The 14,591-nt window shown below is 37.2% G+C and overlaps 1 protein-coding gene across 5 annotated transcripts; it reads right to left on the bottom strand.

Moving 5' to 3' along the window:
- Window positions 1-487: 487 nt before the first annotated feature.
- Window positions 488-14,376, bottom strand: ZNF800 (zinc finger protein 800). Of its 5 annotated transcripts, XM_054514958.1 has the most exons (6): window positions 14,037-14,126; window positions 13,605-13,715; window positions 10,868-10,963; window positions 7,490-7,633; window positions 3,371-5,126; window positions 488-1,997 (listed from the first exon to the last, which is right to left on the bottom strand). In XM_054514958.1, coding segments are annotated over exons 2-6 (2,058 nt in total). In that variant the 5' UTR covers window positions 13,666-13,715; window positions 14,037-14,126; the 3' UTR covers window positions 488-1,996. The 5 variants fall into 5 exon arrangements, with proteins under 5 accessions (XP_054370933.1, XP_036257217.1, XP_036257219.1 ...); XM_036401324.2 differs by lacking the exon at window positions 14,037-14,126 and adding an exon at window positions 14,289-14,376 and having other exon boundaries at window positions 488-5,126; XM_036401326.2 differs by lacking the exon at window positions 14,037-14,126 and adding an exon at window positions 14,289-14,366 and having other exon boundaries at window positions 488-5,126; window positions 13,605-13,712.
- Window positions 14,377-14,591: the final 215 nt, after the last annotated feature.

Here is a 14,591-nt window from a genome sequence, read left to right as displayed (position 1 = left end):
ATGACTGTCAGGCTCAAAGCATATAAGTAATGCAGAAGAGCAAATCCAGCTCAGCCAAGAGAGCTGAATCAGCTAGCACGGAAAGGCTTGTGCTGAGAACACAGACCAGGTACATCCAAGTTGCCTTAGACTTAAACAGCAGGAAAGCATCAAAACAAAAATGCCAGTATTATCATAGCTGTTTTCTTCAGTAGTTTGTTCTAAAAGGGTAACAACAAAAGTTCCTCAGTTAAAGAAGAGATTCCTTTACAAGGAATTTTTGTTTGCCAAAAATACAGCAAGGGTTGACCACCAGTGTGAAGTGTTCACTCCACAAGTGCCAAATTTTTAATTAAAAAAACCCCATTTATTACAACAGAATATTACAAAGAACTAGCTTCAACGATCAACAAATAAAACTTTACAAAATGCAAACAATGTAATTTCCGACTGTGGAGTGACAGATATCCCAAGTTTACAAACACAACATCTTTTTGTTTATGCCCACTTAAAAATCATTTCCAGTCTGCTTTATTTTCCATCAAATACAGTACACATTTATCCAAACAAAAGCATGTACATTCAATATAGAACATTTTGAGCAAAGCTACAATCTCAGTTCCCATTCACAGTATTCTTAGTGCAATGCACTAACAGGGCCAAATAGTTCTCTATCCATAAAAGTATTTTTACTCCTGATCTTGTGATCAACATTTAGATATATTTTATACAAAAAAGTATATATGAACACGAGGCACCTCCCTAAGTAAGGGAGTGAACCGATATAAAAAACATGGTATTTCATCTGATGTACAATACCTTTCAAATTGTAGCAATTTGACACAAATCACTAAACAAAATATTTTCTAAAAGGTAAAAATAAAAAATAAACAAACAAAAAACAAACAAAAAAACCCAAAACAAAACCCATGATTGCATGAAACCTGCCAAGAACTTCATAATGGTAGGCATGCAACCGTTTCACTACAATCTTGATTAAAAGGTTAAAAAAAGGGTATCTAAACATTTTCCAATTACACAAAGTCAAGTGTTACCCATAGTGGTCATTTATGATTTTGAGAGAAAATATATTTTGAGTTTCTCCCAAACTATCCTCCCTTTTTATTAATATTTAACGAAATAAGCTAACATTATAAGTGGTTGTGCACAGATTGTCTATAATACATCAGCAAATATTCACTACCTTCATATTAACATTAGTGTGTTGATCTTTCAAAAATAAACTGAAAAAATAAACTGCAACTATCATTAAAGTGCTTGTGTATAATTTTTTTAAAAATTAAAGAATAGAGGAATGTGGATATTCTTGTAAACTTTCTAGATGTTTACAAAGTTTTCCTGTGAACCACATATGGAAACAAAATGGAGGTCTTTGAAGCAACTTCAGCACAGTGAAATTCAGAATGTCCTTGAACTGGGAAATTAGTCAGCATGAACAAACTGAATTTATGGCAAACACTAAAATTAGCAGAATTCAGCCAATAAACACTACATTGTTTGCTCTTATACATTCATTTGTAATAAATTTAAAACAGTATATAATACAACGTTTACCAAAGTAGGATATCACATCAAAGTTTGAGCTGTCCATCAATTAGCACTGCCAGGGAGGGCCAGTATGCATGATGAGTTTTCTGAAGATTTCCTAAATGAGGAAAATCCACCTTCTTCCAAAGCTGCTGCTCATTAACTTGTCTCTGGTATACTCTTTTTCAATTTCAGGAAGTTTGTTCTATACTGGGTCAAACTACAACTACATAGAGATAACTGCTAATTTAGAACCACATGCATTTTACTTCAACTACTTCAGTGTTTTGGGAAGTGGTACTGTCCCACAAGCAGTCAGAATGATTATTAATATTGTAAGGAAAAAAAACAGTTTATGAAAGTATTTCCTCCTTATAGTACCATTATCAAGAATTAGCAGTTCCACCAACAAACTAAAGTCTTTTTCATTCAAATGAACTTCAAACTTTCCGAACATCACTTGAACCTATCTGAAGAGAAATGGGAATAAATTAATACTTTGAATTCACCCATATAATTCTCTTTTAAACTACACAACATAAATCATTTACAAGGTTAAATTTTCAATTCTTATTCAAAATGCAGAAGTCACTCCCCCTCTAGAATTCAGCATAATTCAGGGTTCAACTCAGTTCATTTTTGAAGTTCTGCCTAATTTGGTCAGGATTTATTAGAAAGTCATGAAAGCACCACATCACAATTTAATATAACTAGGTGGTTATTCACTGTGAAAGCTGAACTCAAAATCAAATCACCTCCCAGACAATAGCATTTCAGCGTTGAAACATAGAACAAGGCACATATACTTTGCTTTCTTTTTGCCAAATATGCTAGAAAGATGATTCTGCATAAGGATCTTAAAAACTCCTAAAATTATCACTAGTCTCTCTTCATCATACTTTTGTACAATCCCCAACCTTCAGCCATCAGTTGGTCAGTTTGAAACACAAAGTGACAGCACACAAATATTTTCTTTTTTAAAAGGTCCTCTAAAAATAGGCCATGGCCAGGCATATGGAAAACTGAGTAGCTACAAATGTAACCCCTCCAAGTGTAAAAAATTCTGAGAGCACCACATAAGCAAAAGTTTAGAAAATTTTAGGGCAGACTTCAATGCATACCAATGCTTAAAGCAAAAACTTTGATAAGATTTGAACAATTTAAAAAACTAAATGACCAGAAGTCTCCAAACCTGGGCTTATATAAATAAGCATTAAAAGAATGGAATTCTAAATTTAATAACTTCAAAGGTCTTTGCAGACACCTAACTCATAATGATTTTAAATCAAAGCAACTAAGCAACCAAATTACATTTAAAAACCTGCTCTATGCACTTTTGTTGACAGTGTGTTGGCAATACACATTAAAATAAAAATTTAAATTCACAAATGCTAATTCCAGTAAGTTCATAGAAATTTTTTGTTATCGGCTTTTACTTTAGTACTTTTAGTACTTCTTCAAGTGGTCACAGCAAAGTTAATTAAATGAGTTAAGTTATTCAAACCATACAAAATTACAGTTAATTTAAAAAAAATACTATTTTAAAAATGTACTTATATTAGCTTTATTACAGCAGATGCCTTAAGACAGTTTAAAGAGTTGACTTAGTACACTTTAATCTACATTCCATCTTTCTACAATGACAAATTTAACTCTTTTCCAAAATGCTAAAAAAGAAACAAATTTGACATCTACTTTTGCATTTAAACCACTAAACCATAAAATATATGGGAAAATATGTTTTCAGCAATAAATCAACAACAGCAAAAGAAATGCAGTGGTATTGTTGGTTTGTTTTGTTTTTTTTTTTTTTTAAGATAAAACACTTTTTCTTTTTCCTCACCAGACAACAGCTTTAGATCTTGTACTTCTGCCTTTGGTTTTACTTTCCTCAGGTGAATGAGATACGTTTGCTTTGTGGGTTTTCTTATGATGTTCTAGAAAAGCTTTTCTGGCAAATGCTTTCCCACATTTATTACATCGGTGCAGAGAAAAGTTTTTTGTTACTTTTACTTCAATGCCAACATCAGCTCCTTCATACTTTTTATTGGGAGAATTAGAGGTGACATCCTGTTTTGAACCGATCTGTTTTGTTTCATCCTTCTGAGAGCCTCTTTTTGTCACCTTATTTAGAACAAGATCAATTGGCTTCTTTATTGCTCTTATTTCTAAACTAGCTGTTATTTTCCCAAGGTAGCGTGGCGACTTTTTGTGAACCACGGTTATGTGTCGGATCACATCACGCTTGCGACGCGTTTCATAAGAGCACAGTGGACACCTGTAGTATTTAACATAAATATTATTTCCATCTGTGTGTAATTCAATGTGCTTTGTTAAATTCTGTTTAGACGTAAATTGGCGCTTACAGAGTTTACAGTAAAGCTGCTTGAAGTCAAAGCCAGCTGAAAGTTTTGGCTTCCTGGCTTTTTGCTGGCCACCTGCAGCAGATGCATTGGTTGATCTAGGGGTTGATTTAGTGGTTGATTTGCAGGTTGATTTAGTGGTTGATTTAGAGGTTGATTTAGGGTTTTCAGGGTCCTGTTTAATCTTATTTTTCTGTGCTGACGGTGTGTTCTTTTTCTCATTTGAATGATTTGTTCCCTTTAATTCATTCTGTGGAGAAAGCACAATGGAAGGGGGTGAAGGTTCTACAGAATCTGCTGGTTCAACTTGTATTTCTGTGCCATTGGTAGCATTGTTGGGTCCTTTCTCTCTTTTAAAGTTCTTTCCAGAAAGAGTTATCTTGTGAACAATTTGCATATGCCTTTTCAGCATTATCTGTGAACTATATTTCCTCTTGCACAGAAGGCATTTGCATGCACTTAAATTGTATTCAGCCTTTGAAGACGACTTTTGTTTTCTGGTCTTAAGAGATTTTTTAGCAGAAACTGTATCCAAGAACAAAGGTTGCCCAGGCTTTGTAGCTATATCAGGAGTAATGGCATCCCTTCTTAATCCTCTATGAACTTCATCAAAATGCCTCCTTACATTGGCTTTTGTGGCAAATGATTTATAACACACAGGACAACTTCTACCTAACGCGACAAGAACATTCTTATTTCGTCCTCTTGCAGAGCACTGGTTTGGTTTCTTTTTTGTTTCTATATACTTCTTTAGTTCTTCCATCTTTTTTTTGTGTACTTTTCGAATGTGCCGGCGTACACTGCGTCTTGAATGAAATTCCTTCCTACAGAGGCAACAAATCAATTGGTGGCCATAATCAGAATTATCCAGAGAGTCCAAGTCAGGATTTACTGCTGGTGGCTGTTCTTCAGGAGTAGATATCACCTTGTTTGTAACAGGATCAGCAGGAGGTAATTCTAGAGTATCCCCAGCTGGGACTGGGGCTGGAGCTGAAACAGTCTTGGGTTGCTCAGTGCTGGGTTCCTGGATCTGTACTGGAGCTTGATCGGGGGTATGGCTGCTTTCTGTGTTCTCATCTGGGCTATCAGTCCTTGACACATATTGAAATACAGCATTTTGATTAGTTTCTATAGGTTCCAATGTAATTATATATTCTTGCTTATCTACCCTTGGATAGATTGCTTCAAGAAGGTCATTTATGGCTTGACTCTGCTTATCTTTTGTATGTGGGAGGTCTGTGAAAAGAGGAAAAGGTATTTTTTAATGATTTGGTTATTTCCAATTATTTCAATTTCAAAGCAGCTTTTAACCACTACGTGAATTAAATCTACAAATTTCCACAAATCCTCTTTTGTACTCTCTGAACACTCAAAGGCTTTGAGTAATCATTGCAAGTTGCCTTTTTATTAAAAGCCAGCATCGGAAATAACCCTCCTGGCGTGCTAATGTGAAGCCACCTGAACTAAATATCTGTATGACTGGAATTAAGCTAGTCTTTAAAAAACTGTATCAATTGCAAGAATAACATCATTCGACTGAGCTTGTTCTGCAGGTGTGCAACTAAGCCTGAAGTATCATTAAAAACCGATTTTCCTACTGTGGGATACAGGCACTTACAATAAAGGAACCTAATTCTGGAAATAAGCCCTTCTCTGTGAATTCTGAACCTCTGTGAATCCTTACCAAAAAATGAAACATCTGTGTAACCTGAGCATTGCATGAAGATATAAGCAGATCATATTTTACAGGTCTCAGTAAAATTCTCCCTTTAAATGCCAAATTAGTTCAGTGCTCTAGTTCCCCGTGTGACACTCAGAGCATCCTCAATGGCACAACTAGGAAGCTGGGGTCCTACAGCAAAAAGGTGAGGCACTGAGATGACACAGTTCAAATTATTGTGGATAATTTTAAAGATGTGAGTCCTGGTAACAGCTAATTAAAAACCCACAGTCAGAGTTATTCCTTCCACACACCCAGCAATAAATGGAAAGTGCCAGTACAAAAAATAGGCGTTTTGTAGCTCCAAACCCATTTTTAACACTGAATTTTTAACAGCTTTTACAGTCTGTTTCGAATGAGCCTATCTATATAGCTTTCACCAAGAGTAAAAAAGTCTTTCCTATTTTATAGTACCTTTTAAGACTACTTCATGACTATATTGAGTGCATGGATTTTTCACCATGGTGTGCTGAACTTTGATTCCCAGCTCTTGTTCACTATCCTTTACTTATTGAAAAAACTCCCACTTAGTCCAATAACTACACTCAATTTTATATAAAGCACAAGTATTTATACAGTTTTATTCAGAGTGTGTAATATTATTCCTTTTATTTGCACCTCATAGTGAACAGTGGAAGTTATTTATTTCTGTGTTACTTGCTGCTATTTCATATTAACCTATGAAAGTTAATCAGAAAGTTAAAAGAAAGCTAGAATGCCAGGAGCTGGATATTAAGTCTTTCCTCAGGGTAACCTTACTTTGCTTAGAAACTATTACATCTAAAGTCACATGCACTTCTAACCTTGCTTTGTAACTATAAGTCACCCCTTGTCACAGAGAAGCTCTGTGACTCTCTAACTGGCCAAGTTAGCTCATTTAAGGAAAGGGACAGTACCAGCTTTTTCACCTTCTCCTTACAGCTGATACCATGTGAAAAAACAATCATCAAAGTATACCTCTGTTCCTAATTTTTGAAATATTGAGGCAGTAAGGCATTAATCAGGAAAGAAAAATCCTCATTGTACCTATATTGATCTAGTGAGGAGATCAAGATAATTACCTCTACAAACACTTTTGAATGCTGACACATTTCCAAATTAATCAACTTTACTCAGATTAAGAAAAAGTCATCACTGGAATGAAACTATAATAAATGTCTTTTTCCATAAAAATATAGTTCTTAACTTTTTCCTCATCATTTAAGTAACTTCTTTTAATAATAAAGCTTATTTTCTATAACAAAGATGTTGGGCTAGGCATGATCACATAGGATATGTTAAAGCAGCATATGGTAAAGTGAAACATTAGTCAAGCACAGATCCTTAAATAGAAGGGTAAACTTTTAGTCTGTGTTTCATACTGACTAAAACCAAAAGCCTGCATCCATGACACAAGCACTGTATTCTCTCCGTACAGGAGAATATTAAGGATATTGACCCAGGTCACTTCACAGGAGCAGCCAAAATCCATCAGAGCTATGATGGCCTAAAACTGAAACACCCTGTTAGAGTCACTGCCTTCTGTGAGATTAGCTTCCCAGTCCTTTGACATGCTTTTGGTATCTTTCACAGTAAAGGACAGATGGGAAAGAAAAAGGGGAAGAAGGAATAAAAAGTGTTAAGAGTGACAATTAAAAGATTAGATGTATAAACTAGCTATCTAATTATGATATTGGCATGGCTCTTGGTTGTTAATTCATATAAAGTCATTAGTGTAGCTCCTTCAATAACATAAAAGTGATCTACATACATTACTACAGAAATTTAGATCCACCTCAGTATTTTGCATTTTGTTTCAGGTATTTGTGTAAATGGAAATGAAAGATAAAATTTTCAACTTGACAGAGCTTTATTAAACATTTAAATTAATAAGACTTACTATCATCCATCTGAAGACTTGGAGGACAATAAAACTTTTTGTGAGTAATTAAATTTGGTAATCCTCTGAAGAGACTCCGGCACAATTTACACTCAAAAATCGTGTCCACATCTCTTAACAAGATATGTTTAAGTTGTTTCGTTCCTGTAATAAAATAAATATTACACTTATGGAAGGCTTTCTGTTCATTTCTTAATTCACATCATCCTATGACAGTGGAAACATTTTAGACCATGAATAATTATATCAGCATTTTATCTTTTGTTAGTGCTTCTTCATTTGTACTGAAAGTTTATGATACATGCTCCAAATTTCACTATGAAGACATGACTGGGATGAAAAAAATCCCTCAAGGATTACACACATTACAGTTTACAAAGAAAGTGCAATGACTTACAACAAAAACTAACATCTAACATTAAGAGTTCTTACTATGGTATTCAGTTGTTGCAATACAAGTGCCCAATAGGAAAGAATAAGCACCTAGAGCATTTAAAGAAGCCTGTAGTATTTTTTCTTTAGGGTTATCCTACAGTGCTAAGAAAACAAGACACATACAGCTATTTCACATAGAAATGGCACCTGGTAAGGCAAAAAACTAAAGGATTGAATAGACCAAAGAGAATAACTAACAGGTCAAGAAATGTTACTACCCTTAGATATCTAACCCAAGTCCAACATGATGACACTTAGGTGAGATAGTAGAAATGTAGGCACATTTTCAGCCTGAAGAAAGGAAAATACATACAACTTAACCTGAAAGATCTCTATTAAAACATAGTGTGATAAAATATGCCAGCTTTCCAGACAATCACTCATTGTATACAAAGATGGTTAGATCTAGCATTGTTGACATATTCTAGCTCCTGCCATGTTTTTTACTCTTCAGACTTAGTCCTTCATTTCTCATCTCATGAAAATTATGAATGTAAGGCCTAAAATAGCAACAGATTACTAAATGATGCTTACCCACTCCAAATTAGAAAGAAGCACTAACTAACCAAATTCAGCTATTTTACTTATCTTGACTTTTCTTAGAATTTAATTATTCAAAACTAATCAAACAAGGAAAAATATAATGACCTAGACCATCAATAAATAATATCAAACATCTATGAAAGAGCAGCAGCAAGACATTCTGCAAGCTGAACTACCAGGTCAAGTGTTCTGGCATCTCATCACACTTCTCTTAAGAATTCTTTTCAAAGATCAAACACACTGCAGAACTATTTTCTAAATTAAAATCTTTCAAATTAAAAAATTCATAATAGGCTATAGTTCTTCAATACAAATAGGCCTTACCAAGAAAACTTATTTCTTGGTGCAAGAAGAGTACTACAAAGATTTCTAAATCTGAGTTTCAGCAAAGCACAGTGTCTTCTTCAACAGTTCCTTAAAAATGGTATCCAAACTTGACCATCTGAGGCTACCACAGTTTCTGTCCACTCCAATGCCTTCCCAAGCCATATCCACTGCTCTTTCTTTAAGTGTTACTAACTTCACCCTCATTTGACCTGCATTTTTAACAGACTACCAAACTATATTTACTACTATATATACTACTATATTTAGATATAGTAACAAATAAAAACTGTACAGAGTTCCCCCCCAAAGCAAATGTTTACTCTGATCTCACCAACATTTGAATTTCTGCGCATAAAGAAAATCCAGCTGAACAAAACCTAAGATGCTCCATGTAGATAAAATTCCATGCTGTTCATGCATGCCCTAGCCACAAGCCTCATTCTCAAAAAAATTCTCCATTACTACCTAGTCAAGGGACATACGGGTTCCTCATTCTCTCCCTGTTATATTCAGTCCCTGTTTAGGACTGAATTGGTTTTTTTTCCAATACAAATTAGTGGATTTAAGAATTACTGGATGAAATTAAAGGATTTATGACACATTGGAGATCATACTATATGACATGGTAGTCATTCTGGCTTCAAATCCTCCTTATGCATCTGTGAAACTTTTCACAGAAAGTAAAGAAAAATTATTGGTCCTTTTGAAATAAACTGCAGACATTCAGAAACTTCTTGAAATAGCAAAAAAAAAAATTAACTTACTGCAGTCTTCTCTATTTTGTAGTTACATCTAAATGTATATTGTGATGGTAATGCAAGGGGATACCTTGTCAAATTCTGTTAATATGTGTAAATGTTGATGCTAGAATAACATCAAAGTCACAATAAATCAGTAGACAACACCAGTCATAAATATCTCTATCAGAAATTCCAAAATTTATGCCTTTTGCAAGCAGTTTCTTTTTTAGGAAAAAAAATTCGAATTCACTTTTTATTCTTAATGCTTTGAATGACAGAAGCTTTTGATAAAATTACTTAAACAGTTATGTGCAATACTCTGTCATAAATTTCTATTCCTTTACCACAAGAATCAAATACTCTCTTTCCATAATGAAATGTTGCTTGCTCAAAACCAGTAAAATCTTTGTCTAAGTCCTCTTGCCTTCTGTCCAACCTCCCTGATGCAGGCAACTGATGATATCAAAGTAAGCTCTCAGTTTAACACCTGCCAGCGAGGATGATCTGGAAGTAACTCAGAGACAAAGTACCTGCAACTAGTTTGTGCTATTACCAGTAGATATTCCATTAATCTGCTTCAAGCAAAAGAAGCCTGTCATGCATCTCTGAGGCCTCAAGCAAAATAAAAAAGGTCACTAATGAATAATCACACATCCTGTTTTTGTATTAAGTTATTGAAACGCTAGTGGACAAGTTAAATACTGTGCCCATTTACAAGACTCAGACCAGACATGCATCTCATTGCACAGCAGCAGTGCTTTAATACACAACACATTTCACATACTTAAAAGATCTACAGGAAAAAAAATCTAGAAACGCATAGATAGTAGCACTAAAGAAGTTGTGAAAGTAAAATGTTTGGTTTGCCACATCAGAAGTGTAGAAACAGCTTGCAAACATTGAAGGTTTCAATCTTCCCTGGCATGCCTTCCCAAATGCTTAGCTGTTCATTGCTATGTATTGCAACTCCCAAAGTCAATCAAGGAACACCTTAAAAGTAATATGATGAAGAAATTTAAGATGTTCAAGATTAAGTTTTTTCTTCACCTCAGGAGTTTTATCATAAACTCATTGATAATAGCAGCAGAAATGACACAAAGCAGAACAACAAACTTAATTTTTAAGGTTTTTGAAGGATAACTATACAGCAAAACCTGTATCTTCAATACTTTCTACGAAAACCCTTATTAAAAAGTATACATAATTCCAAAAAAATCTACCAATATTTTGCAAATATGGACAAAGTCAGGTGCTGGTTATTTTATTACACTGAATAAACATAACTCTTTTAACAAGGTAATGAACTTCTTAAGGGTCAGGCATGGTTTCCTACCTGATCGAAAACACTCAATGATTTGTTGAATACCAGATTTTGATGTTTGCAGAGGCTGCTGTAATAACGGAGGATCACCAGGCTCCAACAGATGCACTGAAATATATAAAAGGATAATAAGCCATTAGAAAACACTCAGGTAATTTTTGTAATTTAGGAATCTTCCATACATACAGTAAACTAGCTAAAAAGAACAGCCAGGACTACAGTAAAAGTAGCCTTACTCTAAAATTTTCACTTATACTGAATTAAAAAACAGTCAACAGTGAATTTTCCAGCTATGATACCTTCTGACAATCTGCTGTCATTTTAATCACTTTTTTTTGTCTGTATTCAAAGCTACATGTAAAAAAACATAGAAACATAAATATATAAGACCAAATTAACTCCGTAGAAATTAGGTTATTAAAGGAATTCCGCAGAACAATCTACTTGACTCCCATTGTTAAAACTAAATGGCATGTACAAAAGAGCATTACCAAATTGTTTATTACCAGCATTACCAAATACTTCACAGCACACTACATGACTTCAATGTTGCCAGTAAGCACCTAAACACTGAAGCCAAATTTAAGGTAGCAATGATCAAAAAAATGCAAAAGCATAGCTACATAGCATATACCAAAAAAACCTAGCACATATTTTTAACCATGAAAGCTACATTCAATAAACTCTTCAGGCTCAAATAAACTGCTGAGGGGATACTTTATTTCTGATGTTTCTTTCCATATCATCCTTGTTGGAATGTTGGGGGACACAAGACAGATGATGGACTTTGGACCTGGTTAATATAAGAGATTTGTTAACAGAGTGCCTTGGCAAAAGCAAACAGAACTTTGAAAATTAGACCTAGATTGCAAGAAGATTAAATCAAACAGGTTTACAAGGAAAAGAAAATCCCATTAAACTCTGCAAGCAAGAGATGCTGATATATGCATAAGTTTGTGTATGTGATTTTAACCTAATCATTGTAGTACACATTACTAGTCTCCCTGAAATAGTATAGAAGTGTTTGTATCCCACAATAAAATCGGATTCTGATCACCAAATCGGTCTCCCCGTCTCTCTCCATCGCCAACACATATTCTTTGCAAAAGCTATTAAAACTAAAACATATATTAATCAGATCCTTTAGCAATTCCAATACACAGTATTTGCACACGTGAAAATTAATAGCACTCCATTGCTGTATATAGACATGGCAATTAAGCCTTGCCCAGAGGGAACCCAGATTTACAGGAATAAGAACACTTCTTGAAGCATGTGTTGCAAAATCATTAGTTAGGTCCTATTTTATATTTCTTATTGACTAAGCCTTGCATTTCATAAACTGGCTCCCACCTTAACCATTTGGTTTGATTTTAACCCCATTGTAAGGTTTTCATTTCTAACTGTAGTACTGAGATCTCTAAGACAGTTATTTTTAATAAAGGCCAGTTGAGGCATAGTATGAAACTAGAGATAATAAGTGCAAAAAGACTAAACAAATTATGACTGGTATGTTGAGCTAAAAGGTTATAAATAAATTCTAGCTGAATAGAACATCAGAAAACAAAGCACTGTAAAAAAGGACAACACAATGAACATTCCACCCAAGTATCCTGGTCCCATAATATACTGTTATAAATACACACACATAACAACCATGACAAATCAGCTAATCATTTGGGGATCTCTAACACAATGGCATATTGTATTCTACTAACCTAATCCCTTCACTTCAAAATAAAACATTTTGGTTTGTATACAGCCTCTAATATGCATGTACAACACCAACTGACAGCAACAGGAGTAACACAGGTAAAGAAAACCTAACACATCACTGTTAATTTGTCAGGAAATAAAAATATTTTTATCTTTTTAAAGCATTAGAACAACTCAAAACCATTTCATCATCAACACAAAGAAATGTTTCTACTAACTGAACAATACCTACTCTCAAATTACATTTCAATTACATTACAAAGGGGCATAATCAAAGTCCCTGTGCTCACATTTTCATCTGTTAATTCCCCAAACAGATGCCTCTCTTCTCAAAACAGAAGTGAAAGCATCCAAATTGCACCTTTCTTTCAAATATGTAAGTGAAAGCATCTAAATAAATGCCACAACAAGGCAAAAATAAACAAAATAGCCTTTAAAAATACTAATTATAACAATAAGCAGAATAATTTCAAAAGCATCTAACAGGTTGGCTGAACCTTCAGAATATTCATTAGTTTCCACTGATAGCATCTTTCACATCACTCAAGCATGGAATGTGAAGAGTTGTTTTAGGTGGGGTTTTTCACCTCTGAGACTAAGATTTTCAATTTCACCAGAGTTTACCAGAGAAGAGAGAGTAAAAATATAAACAACAAATGCAAATGATTGCTAGAAACACCATTTTACAAAAAAAAAAAAAAAAAACCTGAGAACACTGCACTTTTTGGAAACAAAATGATGAGTTGTTTTACACATGCTCTTGCCTTCCTCTGCTCACTTCATACATACAACGCCCATGCGGTGGCCTGAGGATTATCCCACATGCAGGAACTAAAATATTCTCTTCCTGAAATGATTTTAAGGTGACAGTTCATGGATACAAAAAAAAACCCCGGATTTCCAAACAAAATTCAGAGACTTTTTATACCTAGAGCTGACACTCATGATATACATTCACATTCTCACAACAGTTTCTGCAAGCTTTTAATGAAGGAGACATGCAAAACAGCCGAAGCATCACACACCACTATACCTGGTTCACAGCATCCATGGTGATGGTGGTCAGTCTGACAACACTTGTCCCTTAGAGGCATTTTCCGTGCGCAAGACCTACTTTCCTTCTACATCCAGCAGCTCGTTTCTGCTAAAATAAGCAAATTAGCAGTCACCGCCGAAGCACAAGGGGCTCAGGAGCGCGCCATCCCCGCACACCCACTTCCTACGGCCGGGCAGGCCGGAGCAGCGGCACCCCTGGCGCAGGAGAAAGTCCCATTGTTTTCGGCAGGTCTCACGACGCCCTCTGCAACGGCGGCGGCGAGCACGGCCCCGCTCCCGCCCCGCCGCCACCTGCGCCTCGGCCGCCGGGCAGAGCCCCAGGCCGCCGCCCTGCCTGCCCAGCCCGGCCTGGCCAGGCCGCACGGCCCCGCGCCCCCTCCGCGGCGGCCCGGCCGCGTTCCATCCCCACCTCGCAGCCTCGTCCCGCAGCCCCGCCGGTGGGACGGCGTCCTTGGGGTCCCGTGGGGAGAGCCGCGCTCCCGGCACCCGGGCCAGCAGCGCTCCCGCCGCCAGGCCGAGCGCTCCGCGGCGCTGCCGGAGCCGGAGCGGGGCGCGCCCGCCACGCGCGGCCGGGCGGGAGGGGCGCGCGGCCGCAGGTGACAGCGGCACCGACGCCGGGACGGGGCGGGCGCGACGGGCGGGCGCCGCGGGCGGGCCCTACCTGGAGAGAACGGGCGGCTTCTCCCTCCCCGAATTAAACTTTATTCGCCCCTGTCCCGCCAGAGCGGCGGCCGCTGACCCCGGAGCCGGATGGGCACGGGGGCAGGAAGTGACTGCGGTCCTGGCGGCGAGAGCCCGCGCAGTGCGCAGGCGCCGCTCCCCGGCCTGGCCGCACAGGTGCCGGGCGGCGGGGGCGGCCCGGCCCGCGGGGCTGTGGCGGGGCGCGCGAGGAGCCCCGGGCGGGCTGAGGCGCAGCGCCGGCCACGGGACCGACCCGCCGGGCCGAGTGCGCGGCGGGAACCCG

The sequence above is a fragment of the Molothrus ater genome, chromosome 5, assembly GCF_012460135.2.
Source record: "Molothrus ater isolate BHLD 08-10-18 breed brown headed cowbird chromosome 5, BPBGC_Mater_1.1, whole genome shotgun sequence".
NCBI classification, from domain to species: domain Eukaryota; kingdom Metazoa; phylum Chordata; class Aves; order Passeriformes; family Icteridae; genus Molothrus; species Molothrus ater.
The sequence above is the reverse complement of the archived record's forward strand: the minus strand, read 5'-3'. Positions and strand labels throughout refer to the sequence as shown.